The sequence below is a fragment of the Parambassis ranga genome, chromosome 9 (genome assembly GCF_900634625.1).
Source record: "Parambassis ranga chromosome 9, fParRan2.1, whole genome shotgun sequence".
Lineage (NCBI taxonomy): Eukaryota > Metazoa > Chordata > Actinopteri > Ambassidae > Parambassis > Parambassis ranga.
This window is the reverse complement of record NC_041030.1, coordinates 8042248-8053661: the sequence shown is the minus strand read 5'-3', so window position 1 is coordinate 8053661 and position 11414 is coordinate 8042248. Positions and strand designations below refer to the sequence as shown.

At 43.0% G+C, this 11414-nt stretch overlaps 3 protein-coding genes across 7 annotated transcripts; 1 reads left to right on the top strand and 2 right to left on the bottom strand.

Moving 5' to 3' along the window:
• Nucleotides 1–114: 114 nt before the first annotated feature.
• gatd3l (glutamine amidotransferase class 1 domain containing 3, like) lies at nt 115–2787 on the bottom strand. The gene is made up of 7 exons (XM_028415233.1): nt 2656–2787; nt 2522–2574; nt 2332–2445; nt 2092–2223; nt 1916–2008; nt 655–820; nt 115–560 (listed from the first exon to the last, which is right to left on the bottom strand). Exons 1-7 carry the CDS (start codon nt 2770–2772, stop codon nt 426–428), a joined length of 810 nt encoding a protein of 269 aa, XP_028271034.1. The 5' UTR covers nt 2773–2787; the 3' UTR covers nt 115–425.
• Nucleotides 2722–11403, top strand: ciao1 (cytosolic iron-sulfur assembly component 1). Of its 5 annotated transcripts, none has more exons than XM_028415229.1 (9): nt 2722–2931; nt 6433–6478; nt 9157–9338; nt 9618–9766; nt 9844–9955; nt 10037–10125; nt 10327–10528; nt 10616–10682; nt 10952–11401. In XM_028415229.1, exons 3-9 carry the CDS (start codon nt 9200–9202, stop codon nt 11184–11186), a joined length of 993 nt encoding a protein of 330 aa, XP_028271030.1. In that variant the 5' UTR covers nt 2722–2931; nt 6433–6478; nt 9157–9199; the 3' UTR covers nt 11187–11401. The 5 variants fall into 5 exon arrangements, with proteins under 5 accessions (XP_028271030.1, XP_028271031.1, XP_028271032.1 ...); XM_028415230.1 differs by having other exon boundaries at nt 9154–9338; XM_028415231.1 differs by lacking the exons at nt 2722–2931; nt 9157–9338 and adding an exon at nt 6038–6353 and having other exon boundaries at nt 10952–11403.
• On the bottom strand, nt 3507–5557 carry tmem127 (transmembrane protein 127). Its single transcript, XM_028415232.1, has 3 exons — nt 5292–5557; nt 5035–5199; nt 3507–4938 (listed from the first exon to the last, which is right to left on the bottom strand). The coding sequence occupies exons 1-3, from the start codon at nt 5533–5535 to the stop codon at nt 4628–4630; spliced, it is 720 nt and encodes a 239-aa protein (XP_028271033.1). The 5' UTR covers nt 5536–5557; the 3' UTR covers nt 3507–4627.
• Nucleotides 11404–11414: the final 11 nt, after the last annotated feature.

Sequence of the window (11414 nt, the reverse complement as noted above, 5' to 3'; positions counted from 1 at the left end):
CCTCATGCTGACACTATGAATCCTCCAGTATTTCAACATTCTGTGAAGAGCGGTGAGTCACGGTGTAACCTCAGGCCTCCGCAGGTGTGACAAACATTGCACAACATCTCCAGCAGCTGTCCACAGTATCTCTCTTTATTTCACTCAAGAATAAAACATGATTAATGACCACAAGTGTTTATCATCACATGGTTGTTGACTTAAAATACCCCTGAGATGTTCAGATCGGCTCCCTGTAGATGTTGTCTGGAATCAGATCAGTTTGCTCACCTACTATACATGCCATATGTTTGCCCATTACACACAACAAGCCATTTTTTCCTTAACTAAAACATTTATAGGGTTTCATATCAGAATTCAGCATAGTACAGAGGTGTGTATCATACCAACAGCCTCTATTAGTCTTCCTGGCTTTAATGGTCACCTCACTTGGTTGACATGCGCAGGACATGTTTGACCATGTTTCCAATCCCATCAAATATATAGTGATAGTGATACTCTGTCTCCCACATGAAAGACGGGGTGCTAACCACCTTGTTCTTCTCGTCCACATAGGCCTCGTGAAAGAAAACGTTAAGGCAAAAGCAGCAAAAACTGAATGAACAGTGATTATGTTTTTTAACTAACATCTCTAGTAAACCTCTGAAAGGATATGTATGGATCACGGACATTGTGACGAGCACCCATGCTCTTTATGGCCTGGACCATGTTAGTGTTGGGCCAGTTCCCCCAGCGGGTGTTCTCATCCCGCTCATAGCCCATAGTCACCTCAATGCTGGGCAGCACACGGCAAGCCAGAACAGGAGCCATGCTGGCTAATCTGAAACAGAATTTCATTGAGGCGGGGCAGTCAGACATGAGATTGTGTATTTTTGCACCTGTGAGGCAAGATTACAGTCAGGCGATCATTTCTCTTCTTTATCTGTAGGTTAACCTGAGTTTCTGAGAATGCAAATCCCTGCTAACTGTATTGTTGCTGAATATTTTGGAATTGTTTACAAATCAGAAGAACTTTCTGTGTAAAAATGGGATTTGATTTAAACCACAGCTCTAATTAAACAGGACAGTGGAGCAGATCTGAAAACAATGAGGCTTCCCTCTGCAACACAAACCAGTTTATTGCCTCCAATATAACAGGTAGCTGGGTTAAAATCATTTATTCTTTTCCTTATAACACTGTAGTTCTAATTTTAAAGAGTATTAATGTCAGAAAGAGAGCATTACTCTTGCTTGGAGAAAGATCAAAAGTTATTCCTTTTAACCCTGTGTTGTGACTGCTGCTTCATCCTCTTCCTCATCCTCCAGCTTCAGCTTAATTCCTGTAATCCCGCGTTACCTCAGACCCGCCTGCCATCCTGCCCCGAGCCTCCCAGTGCCCTGCGCTCACCTGACCCTGTCACCTGCCTGCTGCACAGCTGCTCACGGCTCATCATCTCATCACCTCATCGCCTGATCACTTCATTGGTTCAGGGATCAGTCTCACTTTCTGCCAGATCACATATGTCACCCTGCTGCTGGAGCCGTCATTGTTTTAGAATCTGCCAGGTCTGACTGGCACGAGGACCTCACCTGCTGCTCTTGCTGCTTTTTAGCTTTTATATATTTATTATTTATTTAGAAAAATCCCACTAACCATGTTAAAATTAATAAAATGGGATCATATTTTTCAACTACTAACATTTTATTTCACTGTCAGGTGAACACGTCTCTATTTCTCTGGCTAAATTAACAGCCTAGTATTTATTGTCTGACTACAGCAGCTACAGTGTCCCAATTCCATTACATGGATCATTCACGTCTTATGTGTTCATCTAGTTTAATGTAATCTAATGTAATCTGATTTAAAGTCACCGACGCTGTGTTTTAAAATTTCATTCAGAACGAATTGACTGTATATTGATTAAATGGTACATACCCAATAGGCTTGCGTGCACGGTGGAATTCTTTAAGCACCCTTTCCACATCGCTGTGCAGCTTGCAGTCTTTGCCATCCTTCACAAAAGAGGATCTAAATAGGTCAGAGGTGTAAGTAATATTAATGCTACAGCATCCAGTGTCAGCAGAATTTCTTCACATTTTCTACTTCCTCACAGATTCTTGGTGATCCCGTGTCCTCCAGGAAAGATGAGGGCGTCAAAGCTGTTGACGTCCAGCTTGGCCAGGTCCTGCATTTGCATTGTTCCCTGATTGTGACTGAAGCGAGCTGATTCCATCATCATGTTCCTGTGTGATGGCCAGAAATAATCATAAATACTGCCTTGTGGAATTAGATGTATAAACAAGCATAAATCAATAATGTCAAAGTGCATCAGAACCACCTAACAAACCTACCGGTTCTCGCCAGAGGCGGGTTGCTTCCTCATGTGGTCCATCACATGCATCTGCTGCTGATTTGGAGCAAACATCTGGAAGCGAGCACCATTGCGGCTCAGGTGGTACATGGTGCTGGAGACAGAGTTGTGAATTACCATCTCTGCATGCTGCTACATGAATGCAATGATGTGAAATGAGAGATACTCACTATACACCCTCGTGGACATCAGTCCCATCCCACCATCCACATCCTGAGAAAACCTGGAACACATTGAATCACAAATCACAACACACCCTGCACTGACTAATTTACTGTCACCTGTGCCACGCTGTCTGACTTACCACTGCAATATTGGTATTTCCCCAGTTGCCATAATCACCGTGGTGAACAAAGCAGGCAGGCTGCCGAGAGAGAACAGCCAGTGTTTGTTTTGACAGCAAAGTCCTGGTTGCCAGCATGACTTAGTTTTGGTCTCACTGTGTCAGGAAGGAAAATATAACTTAAACAGTTTGAGCCACTGAGCCGTTGAGGACTTTTGATGGCTGTGATATTGATCTCACTGCTGCTGTCCGTATATATACCACCGGAGTGTGGCCAAGTGACGTTACCACGTACCGGTAAGCTCTATTTTCTGAGAAGAGCCATCTCTTAGTTGCCTCGACTGACCTTTTCCCCTCTTGGACACCCTTCCTATTAATACCTTGTTTATTCATCTGATTAACTTAATGCATTAGGCCACAGAGTAACACTTCGGCTTTGGAGATTCATCTAAACGTGTACAGCTTTAACCCATAAAATATCTTGACCCTTTAAAGTTTAACTCTCTGTGTGGTGCAGAGATGGGGACCCTTGCAAAGATAATAAATAATTGTGTTTTTTTTATAAATGGGAAGTTTACAGATTCAGTTTTCTTATACACATCCTTACTGCATGTATATTTTATAGGGTACCAGTGTATAGGATGCCTTTACACAGTGCCAGGCATGGCATTTGCCCTTTAAAGTCCATTAGGTTGTAAGGCTCTTACTCTCTGTAATGCCAAACGTCTAGACGGTAAACCCCAGAAATACCCCGGTCAGGCGGAAACGTCAAAGTCAATATTCTCCACAATCAAAACTTCAGCTGTAAGGCTGGGTGACATTCAGTAAAGAACCTACAACTCAATGTAAAATCACACATGGCAAACAGGAAGCAAATGATGGCATTTACTTTATTATGACCACTTTTTTATGTATAAACAATCAATATTTACATACTGGTGATAAAGTATAGTGACAGTCTGAAGAACTGAATGCAGAAAATGGCATAAACAGAACATACACAATCAACTAGAATCACCACATCAGTCACAAATCTAAGCCTCAGCTGGCACCTTATGTGAGGTGTGATCATAAGATTCTAACTGAACACTTCAAATTTGCACACAACAGAACTCATGCATAGGAAACACATACTGAACCTGTCACATATGGTAATCACAGAATACAAATAAGGTTTCTTTAACAAAAAAATTTCAAATACAAGAAACATGACATGGCAAATGTTTGTGGTGAGGTTGCCGTTTCTGAATGTCACCCTTACTGTAAAAACAATACAGATTATTCCATTTCTCTCTCAACACACAACACGTGCCATGATCCATTTTTAAAAAAACACCACATAGACCTGTCTCACATTTTCAACATTGTTCTTGTTATTTCAAGTTTACAGAAGTGAACGAAGAAGACTATACCAGTGACAGAGGCATACAAAGCAAAAATAAGGAGACAGCACAGACAATAAATAAGGTCGTTTTATATTTTATATAAAATAAATGTCTAAAATGGTCAGTGTATTTTTTGCATCTATGATGTATCAGTAAAATAAAACCATACACATGGCAAGCACGTCAAATCAAAATGCTGCTTAACAAAAAGCTCCATCTATGTCCAATCAAGAGCAACACAACTGCTCACAGCCCTGATTCAATAATAGCTATTGATCAAATTGTGGCTGTTTCATCAATTACTTGTAATGAGCACTCTTTGCAGTATAGTTTTCTTTACATGTAAGGACCAAATCCCAAAAGCCATTTACATGCAAATCACTAATCGCTTTAGTGGTGAAATTATCTCCTAAATTTCTGTCACCACTAAAGAAAGCTTTCATGCACCCAAGCACTGTTATTCAAGGGATCGGTGCACTACCTGTGCACATGAGGCGTCCGATGCGAAAAGTATTTGCAAAGATATCCGTTTGATAACTGGGGGTTTGCTCACCAAGCTATTAGCTGTGCTGAGAGAGAAACGAGTTAGCAAGGCCAGACTGGTGGCATTAGGGCGTGTAGGCAGGCGGTGGCTGAAACTGATTGGCAATGTCATAGTCAGCAGGGAAAGTTTCACTGCTGTCCTCCATCTCTGACAGCAACTCTAAAGCCTGCTCCTCCTCCTCGGTAGGGTAGTGGCGCAGGAGGTTTGCAGCTGTGGCGAGGATGGATGCGCCGCCGGCACCCGCCACCAGGTAGAAGCTGATGGCAAAAGTGACGTATATGAGTGAACCGTGGTATTTTTTGTGCTGCTGCTGTAGTGACAAGATCAGCTCCGATGCCCAGTAGCAAAAGCCAATGACTGTGGCACACTGCAACACTGTTGGAGACAGAAAAAACAGTTAGCAGCTAAAAATGACCAACTGTATTTTATATATGAAAGGATTTGTAAAAACAAACACCAGTGGAATAATACCTGTCAGAATATGTGCAAATGCATATCTGCGTGTGATCTTTAGGGCAGGGTGCTTGGGTCCAAACACGTCCAAGAGGAAAGCAGTCAGACTACACAGGATGCCCAGGAAACAGAAGGCGGCGATTACCCTCAGCAGCAAGATGGTCTGCGGGTTCACACAGTAATCTGATGGAGACAAAGACATCACAAAGCTTTACAAGTGAGCTGCCGGATTAATCTCTGCTTGGAAGGTTTAATGGGCTTGTGCTGCTTCTCACCATCCAGAAGCTTGGGGTCAATGTACCCCAGGACATCTGCCACCCCCAGCTCTTGTCTCGGACAGGTGCCTCCGTGAACACGGAGCCAGGCTGGTTCAGCCAAAGCCGTACAAAGCGCAGTAATGGACAGAGCACCGGGCAGAGCAGACACAAGGCTCCGCTCCGGCTGTTTGGGCAGGGAGGTGGCCCCTCGCCTCCTCCGACCTCCAGGTACATTAGAACCCGGCGGGGCATACATGCTCATCTGATCTACTTATTGTCTCTAATTAGTGTTGTGTTCCCTTTATTGTCAGGATGTCTGACAGCTCTGTGAAAAACCAGCCGACTGACCAAAATAAAACTTGCTAGCCGTCACAGGTAACGTTACCTGGGCTACGAAGCGATGACAGCGGTTTTGACGATTTGTTAACTGTGGTATCCGAAGTTTCGAAACAACACCCGACCTCAAAACTGGCTGCTGATTAAAAAAAACAGGATAAGTATCTGACTGACGGGCACACAATGGACAGATGGCCTTCAGGCCTGTTAGCTCTGCCGTTAGCGCGATAAGCTAACGTACAGTAAACGTCAAATATCACCAACTTTTATGGAGAAAAAAAACTTAACAGAAGTAAATCAGATAGCCTACAACCTAATTAACTAATCTAACTGACTACACTATTGAAAATGACCATAGGTTTGGTACAGAAAAACAAAGACAAAACAAAACAAAAGGCAGCTTACGCTGGCTTCCTTTCCTATATTGACTTCCTCGTTCACATCCTTCTTCTTCGTGGCTTCAATAGAAATGAGCACCAGTACTACCACCTAGTGGAGACTGGTACAAAAGACAGCGACTGAGGCACTGCAGGTTATATGGTTTTAGATTTTACTGTGAAAATGCTGTAAACAATTGTATTTCCATCTTATAGTTTACTGTATTGATAGGTTCTGTCCTTTAGATCTATTTCTCTTCTTGGAGTGTCTGCACCACAGATCACACCACAGATCCTTACCCCCACTCAGCTGCTTGTGACAGACACACAGGAAGTGTTTTTGCCTAGATGATGACTGCTAATCATGGTACTGTAGCATCTGCTGGAAGGAATGATTTGTAGTAGCCAGGTTCAGATGAACTGTTTTTTTTTCTTTGTCTTTCCAGATTGATTCTGGCCAGGAAGGCCTCCTGAAGATCTGTTCCCACACAGGTCAGTGCCTTTTGCCTGCACATTTGAAACAGCTGTTGCCACTGCCGTCTTCAGCCTTTACTGTAATTGAAAGGTGGTTCAGCTTTCAAACACTGCTCACCAATCAATCCATTATTGATCAGACCAACCCCTTTCTCTGGTTAGCAGTCATATCTCCAGTCAGACCATATTGATTGACTGTGAGGTGCTGCCCTCTTGTGGTGGAAACACAGTTTACAGTGATGATGCAATTGGCAGCCGCACAATTTTAAAAGAACCATGTGGGTATGAAGAAATATATAAATAAAATCAAATAATGCTATAGTTTGAAATGTGTGCTTCTGCACTGCAGAGCCACCTTAGCCCTAAAGCCCACCAGCTGCTCATTATTTCACTTGGATATGTCATTACCACCACTTAATACTACAAATCTTAAAATGTGCTCAAAATAAAGTGTTTACACTTTCAAAATTATGTTAAAAATACATTTATATATTACTATTTCAGATATAATTGTTTTAAACAGCACGTGCATTGAGAGAACAACACTTTTATATATTCAATGATATTCTCATATTTAATTGAAAGCATCACATATTGCAGCAAAACAGGTCAAACATAAAAAATAACAATTAAAAACTATGTTCACAGGCTCCTATGTACAGTTATCAGGTGTGTGGCCTCTTTCAGGACGTTGTTCTCCTCTCCCCCTCCAGCAGCTGAGATGAGGCCTCCTCTTGAAGGGACTTGTTCTTCTGCCTCTCGGCCTCCAGCAACTGTCTCATCTGCTCCAGTTGTGCTTTGAGGGCGCTCTCATTGTCAGCAGAGGTTGTGGCTTCGCTCTGCTCCTTGTAGTATTTGTCCCGAAGATGTTTCTTCAGCGTTTTGTTGACAGCCAACAGTCGGCTGTTTTCGTCCTCCAGATCTTTGTTCCGGCTGGAGAGGGACGTGCTCCGGTCCTCCAGCTCACGGACGACCTCCTGGTGTTGCTGAGCTTGGACTCGCAGGTCTGCCTCAAGCTTGGCGATCTTTGCGTCCTTGGCAGCGTTGCTTTTGATGAACTCCTCGGTCTGCTGCTTGGAGTGTCTTCCACTGATCTCCAGAAGCTTCCTCAGTCTCTTGGAGATGTCCAACAGTCTGCTGTTCTCATCCTCAACGTGGTTGTTCCTGGCCATGAGGGAATTATTCAGCAGGCCAAGCTTGCGGATGATGGAGTGTTTCTCTGGAACCTGAAGAGGACCCATGAATCCCACTCTTGTGTTTTGTCTCTGGGCCATGACAGCAAGAAGCAAAGCCTGTGTGGAACAGTAAGCAAAGTTATACAAGAAGAATAGACTAGTTTGTGCTGGTGTTTGAAGTTGTTCTGTAGACTTACACTATGCGAGGTCTATTCCCGATGTGAAGTGACCGTAGATCCGTGTGTCGCGGTGAACCGTGGATGTATAGTCAGTAACTGTGTGAATGCCTCAAAGCTCCAAATATATAGCAGGAAGATCAAAGGACACCACCAGCTGTCATGACAACACCAACCGTCATGTGAGCAGTTTTTAAATTTAAAATTTAAATATCAACAATTTGACCAGTCAGCATAACAAGGGCACAATACACTGAGAACAAAATAACATCAAAATGATCAATGTGTCAGCACCTGCAGAACCTCTCCTTTATAGGGCTTGTCTTGATAACTGCCTCTTCTTTAAATGTTTCCTTTATTTATTTGTTTTTTGAGCACTGTAAATTTATAGAGGCTGGAAACATGTAAACAGTTCAATATCTATGGAGGTGGGGCTCACATTTTTTGGTGAGAATGGCAACACCTGTGGACTAGAAGGGTAGTCTGGGAGCCCGTCCAGACTTATTATTGAACTACTAGTAACGTTGTATAGAATTGAGAAGGCTGGAGTGTCAGTGGGGTTTCTCTGGGTGCCTGCACATGTGGGAGTGGATGGTAAAAGCAGCCAAAATGGCCTTAAGAATGAAGCCTAATTTATCAGTGTGTATGGGTGTGAGTGATGGGGGTCTGTCATATTCCACAATGCTGTGGCAGAAGAAGTGGGAGACTGAGGAGAAGGGGCGGCATTATTTTTCTATTCAAAACAAAGTGAACACAAAACCATGTTATCTTGGTCAAGGAAGAAAGATTGGGAAACATGAAGATGGTCTTTGCAGAGTCCGCAATAAATTCCAAACAGTTGAGCATGTGTTGATGGACTGCTGGATATGTAAAGAACAGAGAGAGAGCAATTATTTTCTGCTCTACTGGCCACTGGAATTAACAGAATATCACTGCGAGGCATGTTAAACCCATCTGAAAACCAGCCACAGATTGTGAAAGCAGTTTTGAATTTTATCACAGCAAAAGGAGTTCTCTTCCTCTGAAATGAATGGGAATACATCGAAGCATTACCAAACTTGACCTGAGAGAGGCAGCAATATGCCAATTGGCATCCAGTCTGCCGGAAATAAAGAAGAAGAAGAAGAATGCAGCACCTGATAACAAAGATGGCGGTATTTCCTATGCGCCTGTTTTTGTGAACTTCTGTACTTTGGTACTTCGTGCTAATACATCCCGCATTTTGTTCGTTTTGTCTTCACGTTTACAAATGAGTGTCCTTAAAGACAAGTAGCGCTGCTGGTTCGTCTGTGCAGGTTTATTACGTTACGTCGGTCTGCTTCCTGTCTGATTTAACTGTCAGCAGTAACAGAGGAGAGACCGCAGAAACTCGCAGAGACATTTAAGCCATGAAGGAGGCTTTGTCCCTGGTTCAGAGACTGAGCGCACACCCGGACTCTCGGTGCTGGTTCGTCAGCTGGAACCCGAACGGGACTTTGCTGGCCTCATGTGGGGGCGACAAGGCCATCCGGATATGGGGGCGAGAGGGTGAGCTGTCAGCGAGACACGAGAGAGCTGCTGATTAACTACTGGTCACACAATACTGCGATACACAGTGTTTTATGTAATGATACATTCAAAGTGGTAAAAGCCTTTAATAGAAATGAAAATCATAATCTTATTTAATGTAAAACAAATTAAGCTAAATTATCATAATAAGTAAGATCGAAAGATAGAACCAGTGTAATTATAATAATTAATTATAATAATCATTGAGGCTGCTAACATTGTGGGATGGATAACAGCCTCACTCCTCTCTGTTTTCAGGTGACTCTTGGATATGTAAAAGCGTGCTACAGGATGGACACCAGCGCACTGTGAGGAAGGTCGCCTGGTCTCCATGTGGGAATTATCTGGCCTCTGCCAGCTTTGACGCAACCACATGCATCTGGAAAAAGAAGAATGACGACTTTGAGGTTAGAAGAGATGTTTTTAAATCATATTGTTGTCAACCTTTAGAAATGCTTTATCATTGCACACTGTTGTCTTCTAGAGTTTGACTGTGCTGGAAGGACATGAAAATGAGGTGAAATGTGTGACATGGGCCCCTTCAGGGAATCTGCTTGCCACCTGTAGCCGCGACAAGAGTGTCTGGGTCTGGGAAGGTTTGTGTCGCATCTAATTTATTGTTGCACATACACCAGCTCTGTTTATAAATGTGAATTCTGTGGCTTCCTGCTTCACAGTGGATGAAGAAGACGAGTATGAGTGTGTTACTGTTGTGAACTCTCACACACAAGATGTCAAACATGTTGTGTGGCACCCGAACCAGGAGGTAGGTCTGCACTATGCACCGGAATTATTTTTCTACCTGTTTCTTTGTTATGATCAATAAGGGACAGTGATCCAATATGACCCCTAAAGGCCTGGCGTACTCTCAGTAACATCCTCATTGCATTACTACTTCTTGCATTGTTACAATATGGTGTTGGTACTTCCACTTAAGCAAATATTACTTATTCTGTCCTTACTGCAGCTCCTGGCATCAGCCAGCTACGACAACAACATCTGTATTTACAAAGAAGAGGACGATGACTGGGAGTGCCGGGCCACCTTACAGGGACACACATCCACAGTGTGGAGTCTGTGTTTTGATGCTACTGGAAAGAGGATGGCCTCCTGCAGCGATGACCGCACTGTGAAAATTTGGAAAGAGTATCCAAGTGAAAGCGGACAAGGTGAGTTGACAGTATTTGTTTTCTGTCAAGTTAGAAAAAAATATGTCACTAACAAAATCATTTTTTCCTGCTATTTGTTAAATGCAGACCTGTCGTGGAAGTGTGTTTGCACTCTGTCTGGGTACCACGGACGAACAGTGTATGACATTGATTGGTAAGACTAATTTTTATAGTGTATGGGAGCAGTGCAATAAGATTTTTTTGTGAGTGAGCGTTATTCCTCCTGTTTTTTGGGGAAATCATTTCACCTTCATTGTTTTAGAACAGACTCTACTGTCTGTTCCTCCCACTGCTGAAAATCATGGAATAATCCTGAAAAACTGCTGATGACACCAATGTGATAATTGCTAATATGTGCAGTGTCTTTATTCAATTGTCACTCATCTGGTCTTTAATCCAACTGATTAAACTGTTTTTATGCAGGTGTCGACTGACCGGTGCTCTGGTAACTGCCTGTGGTGATGATGCAGTGCGAGTGTTTAAGGAGGATGAAACTGCCAATCCAGATGAGCCAGTGTTCTCTTTAGCTGCTCAGGTGACCAAAGCTCACAACCAGGACGTTAACTGTGTCACCTGGAACCCAAAGGAGGCTGGACTCCTGGCCTCCTGCAGTGATGACGGTGAGATTGCCATATGGAGGTTCCAGGAAGAGGACTGAATGTATGCTCAATGTAATGGAAGTTTTGCTTATTCAGTCATCCAATGGGAACTTTGTGGTCTGGAGGACACCATGTTACCGTTTCAAAGATAATCCGTTAGATCTGCACAATTCTGCTTTGTCAGCTTTCATGTATGTTTCTGAACCGAGAACTGCTTTGCTGTATTTTGTGTGTTCAGCCTACATATATCTATGTAACAGCTAGATTAAAAAACAAAATGTTTATAT

Bases quoted from the DNA above. Each gene is read 5' to 3' on its own strand.
- gatd3l (XM_028415233.1), bottom strand. From the start codon at position 2,772: ATGCTGGCAACCAGGACTTTGCTGTCAAAACAAACACTGGCTGTTCTC. The intron at 2,446-2,521 runs GTGAGTATCTCT...CTCTGTCTCCAG, and splicing joins GATGTCCACGAGGGTGTATA to CACCATGTACCACCTGAGCC. The intron at 561-654 runs ATATCCTTTCAG...GTTTTCTTTCAC, and splicing joins ACAATGTCCGTGATCCATAC to GAGGCCTATGTGGACGAGAA.
- tmem127 (XM_028415232.1), bottom strand. From the start codon at position 5,535: ATGAGCATGTATGCCCCGCCGGGTTCTAATGTACCTGGAGGTCGGAGG. The intron at 5,200-5,291 runs GTGAGAAGCAGC...TGTCTCCATCAG, and splicing joins TGACCCCAAGCTTCTGGATG to ATTACTGTGTGAACCCGCAG. The intron at 4,939-5,034 runs GTATTATTCCAC...TGTCTCCAACAG, and splicing joins ATTTGCACATATTCTGACAG to TGTTGCAGTGTGCCACAGTC.
- ciao1 (XM_028415229.1), top strand. From the start codon at position 9,200: ATGAAGGAGGCTTTGTCCCTGGTTCAGAGACTGAGCGCACACCCGGAC. The intron at 9,339-9,617 runs GTGAGCTGTCAG...CTCTGTTTTCAG, and splicing joins CCGGATATGGGGGCGAGAGG to GTGACTCTTGGATATGTAAA. The intron at 9,956-10,036 runs GTTTGTGTCGCA...CCTGCTTCACAG, and splicing joins GAGTGTCTGGGTCTGGGAAG to TGGATGAAGAAGACGAGTAT.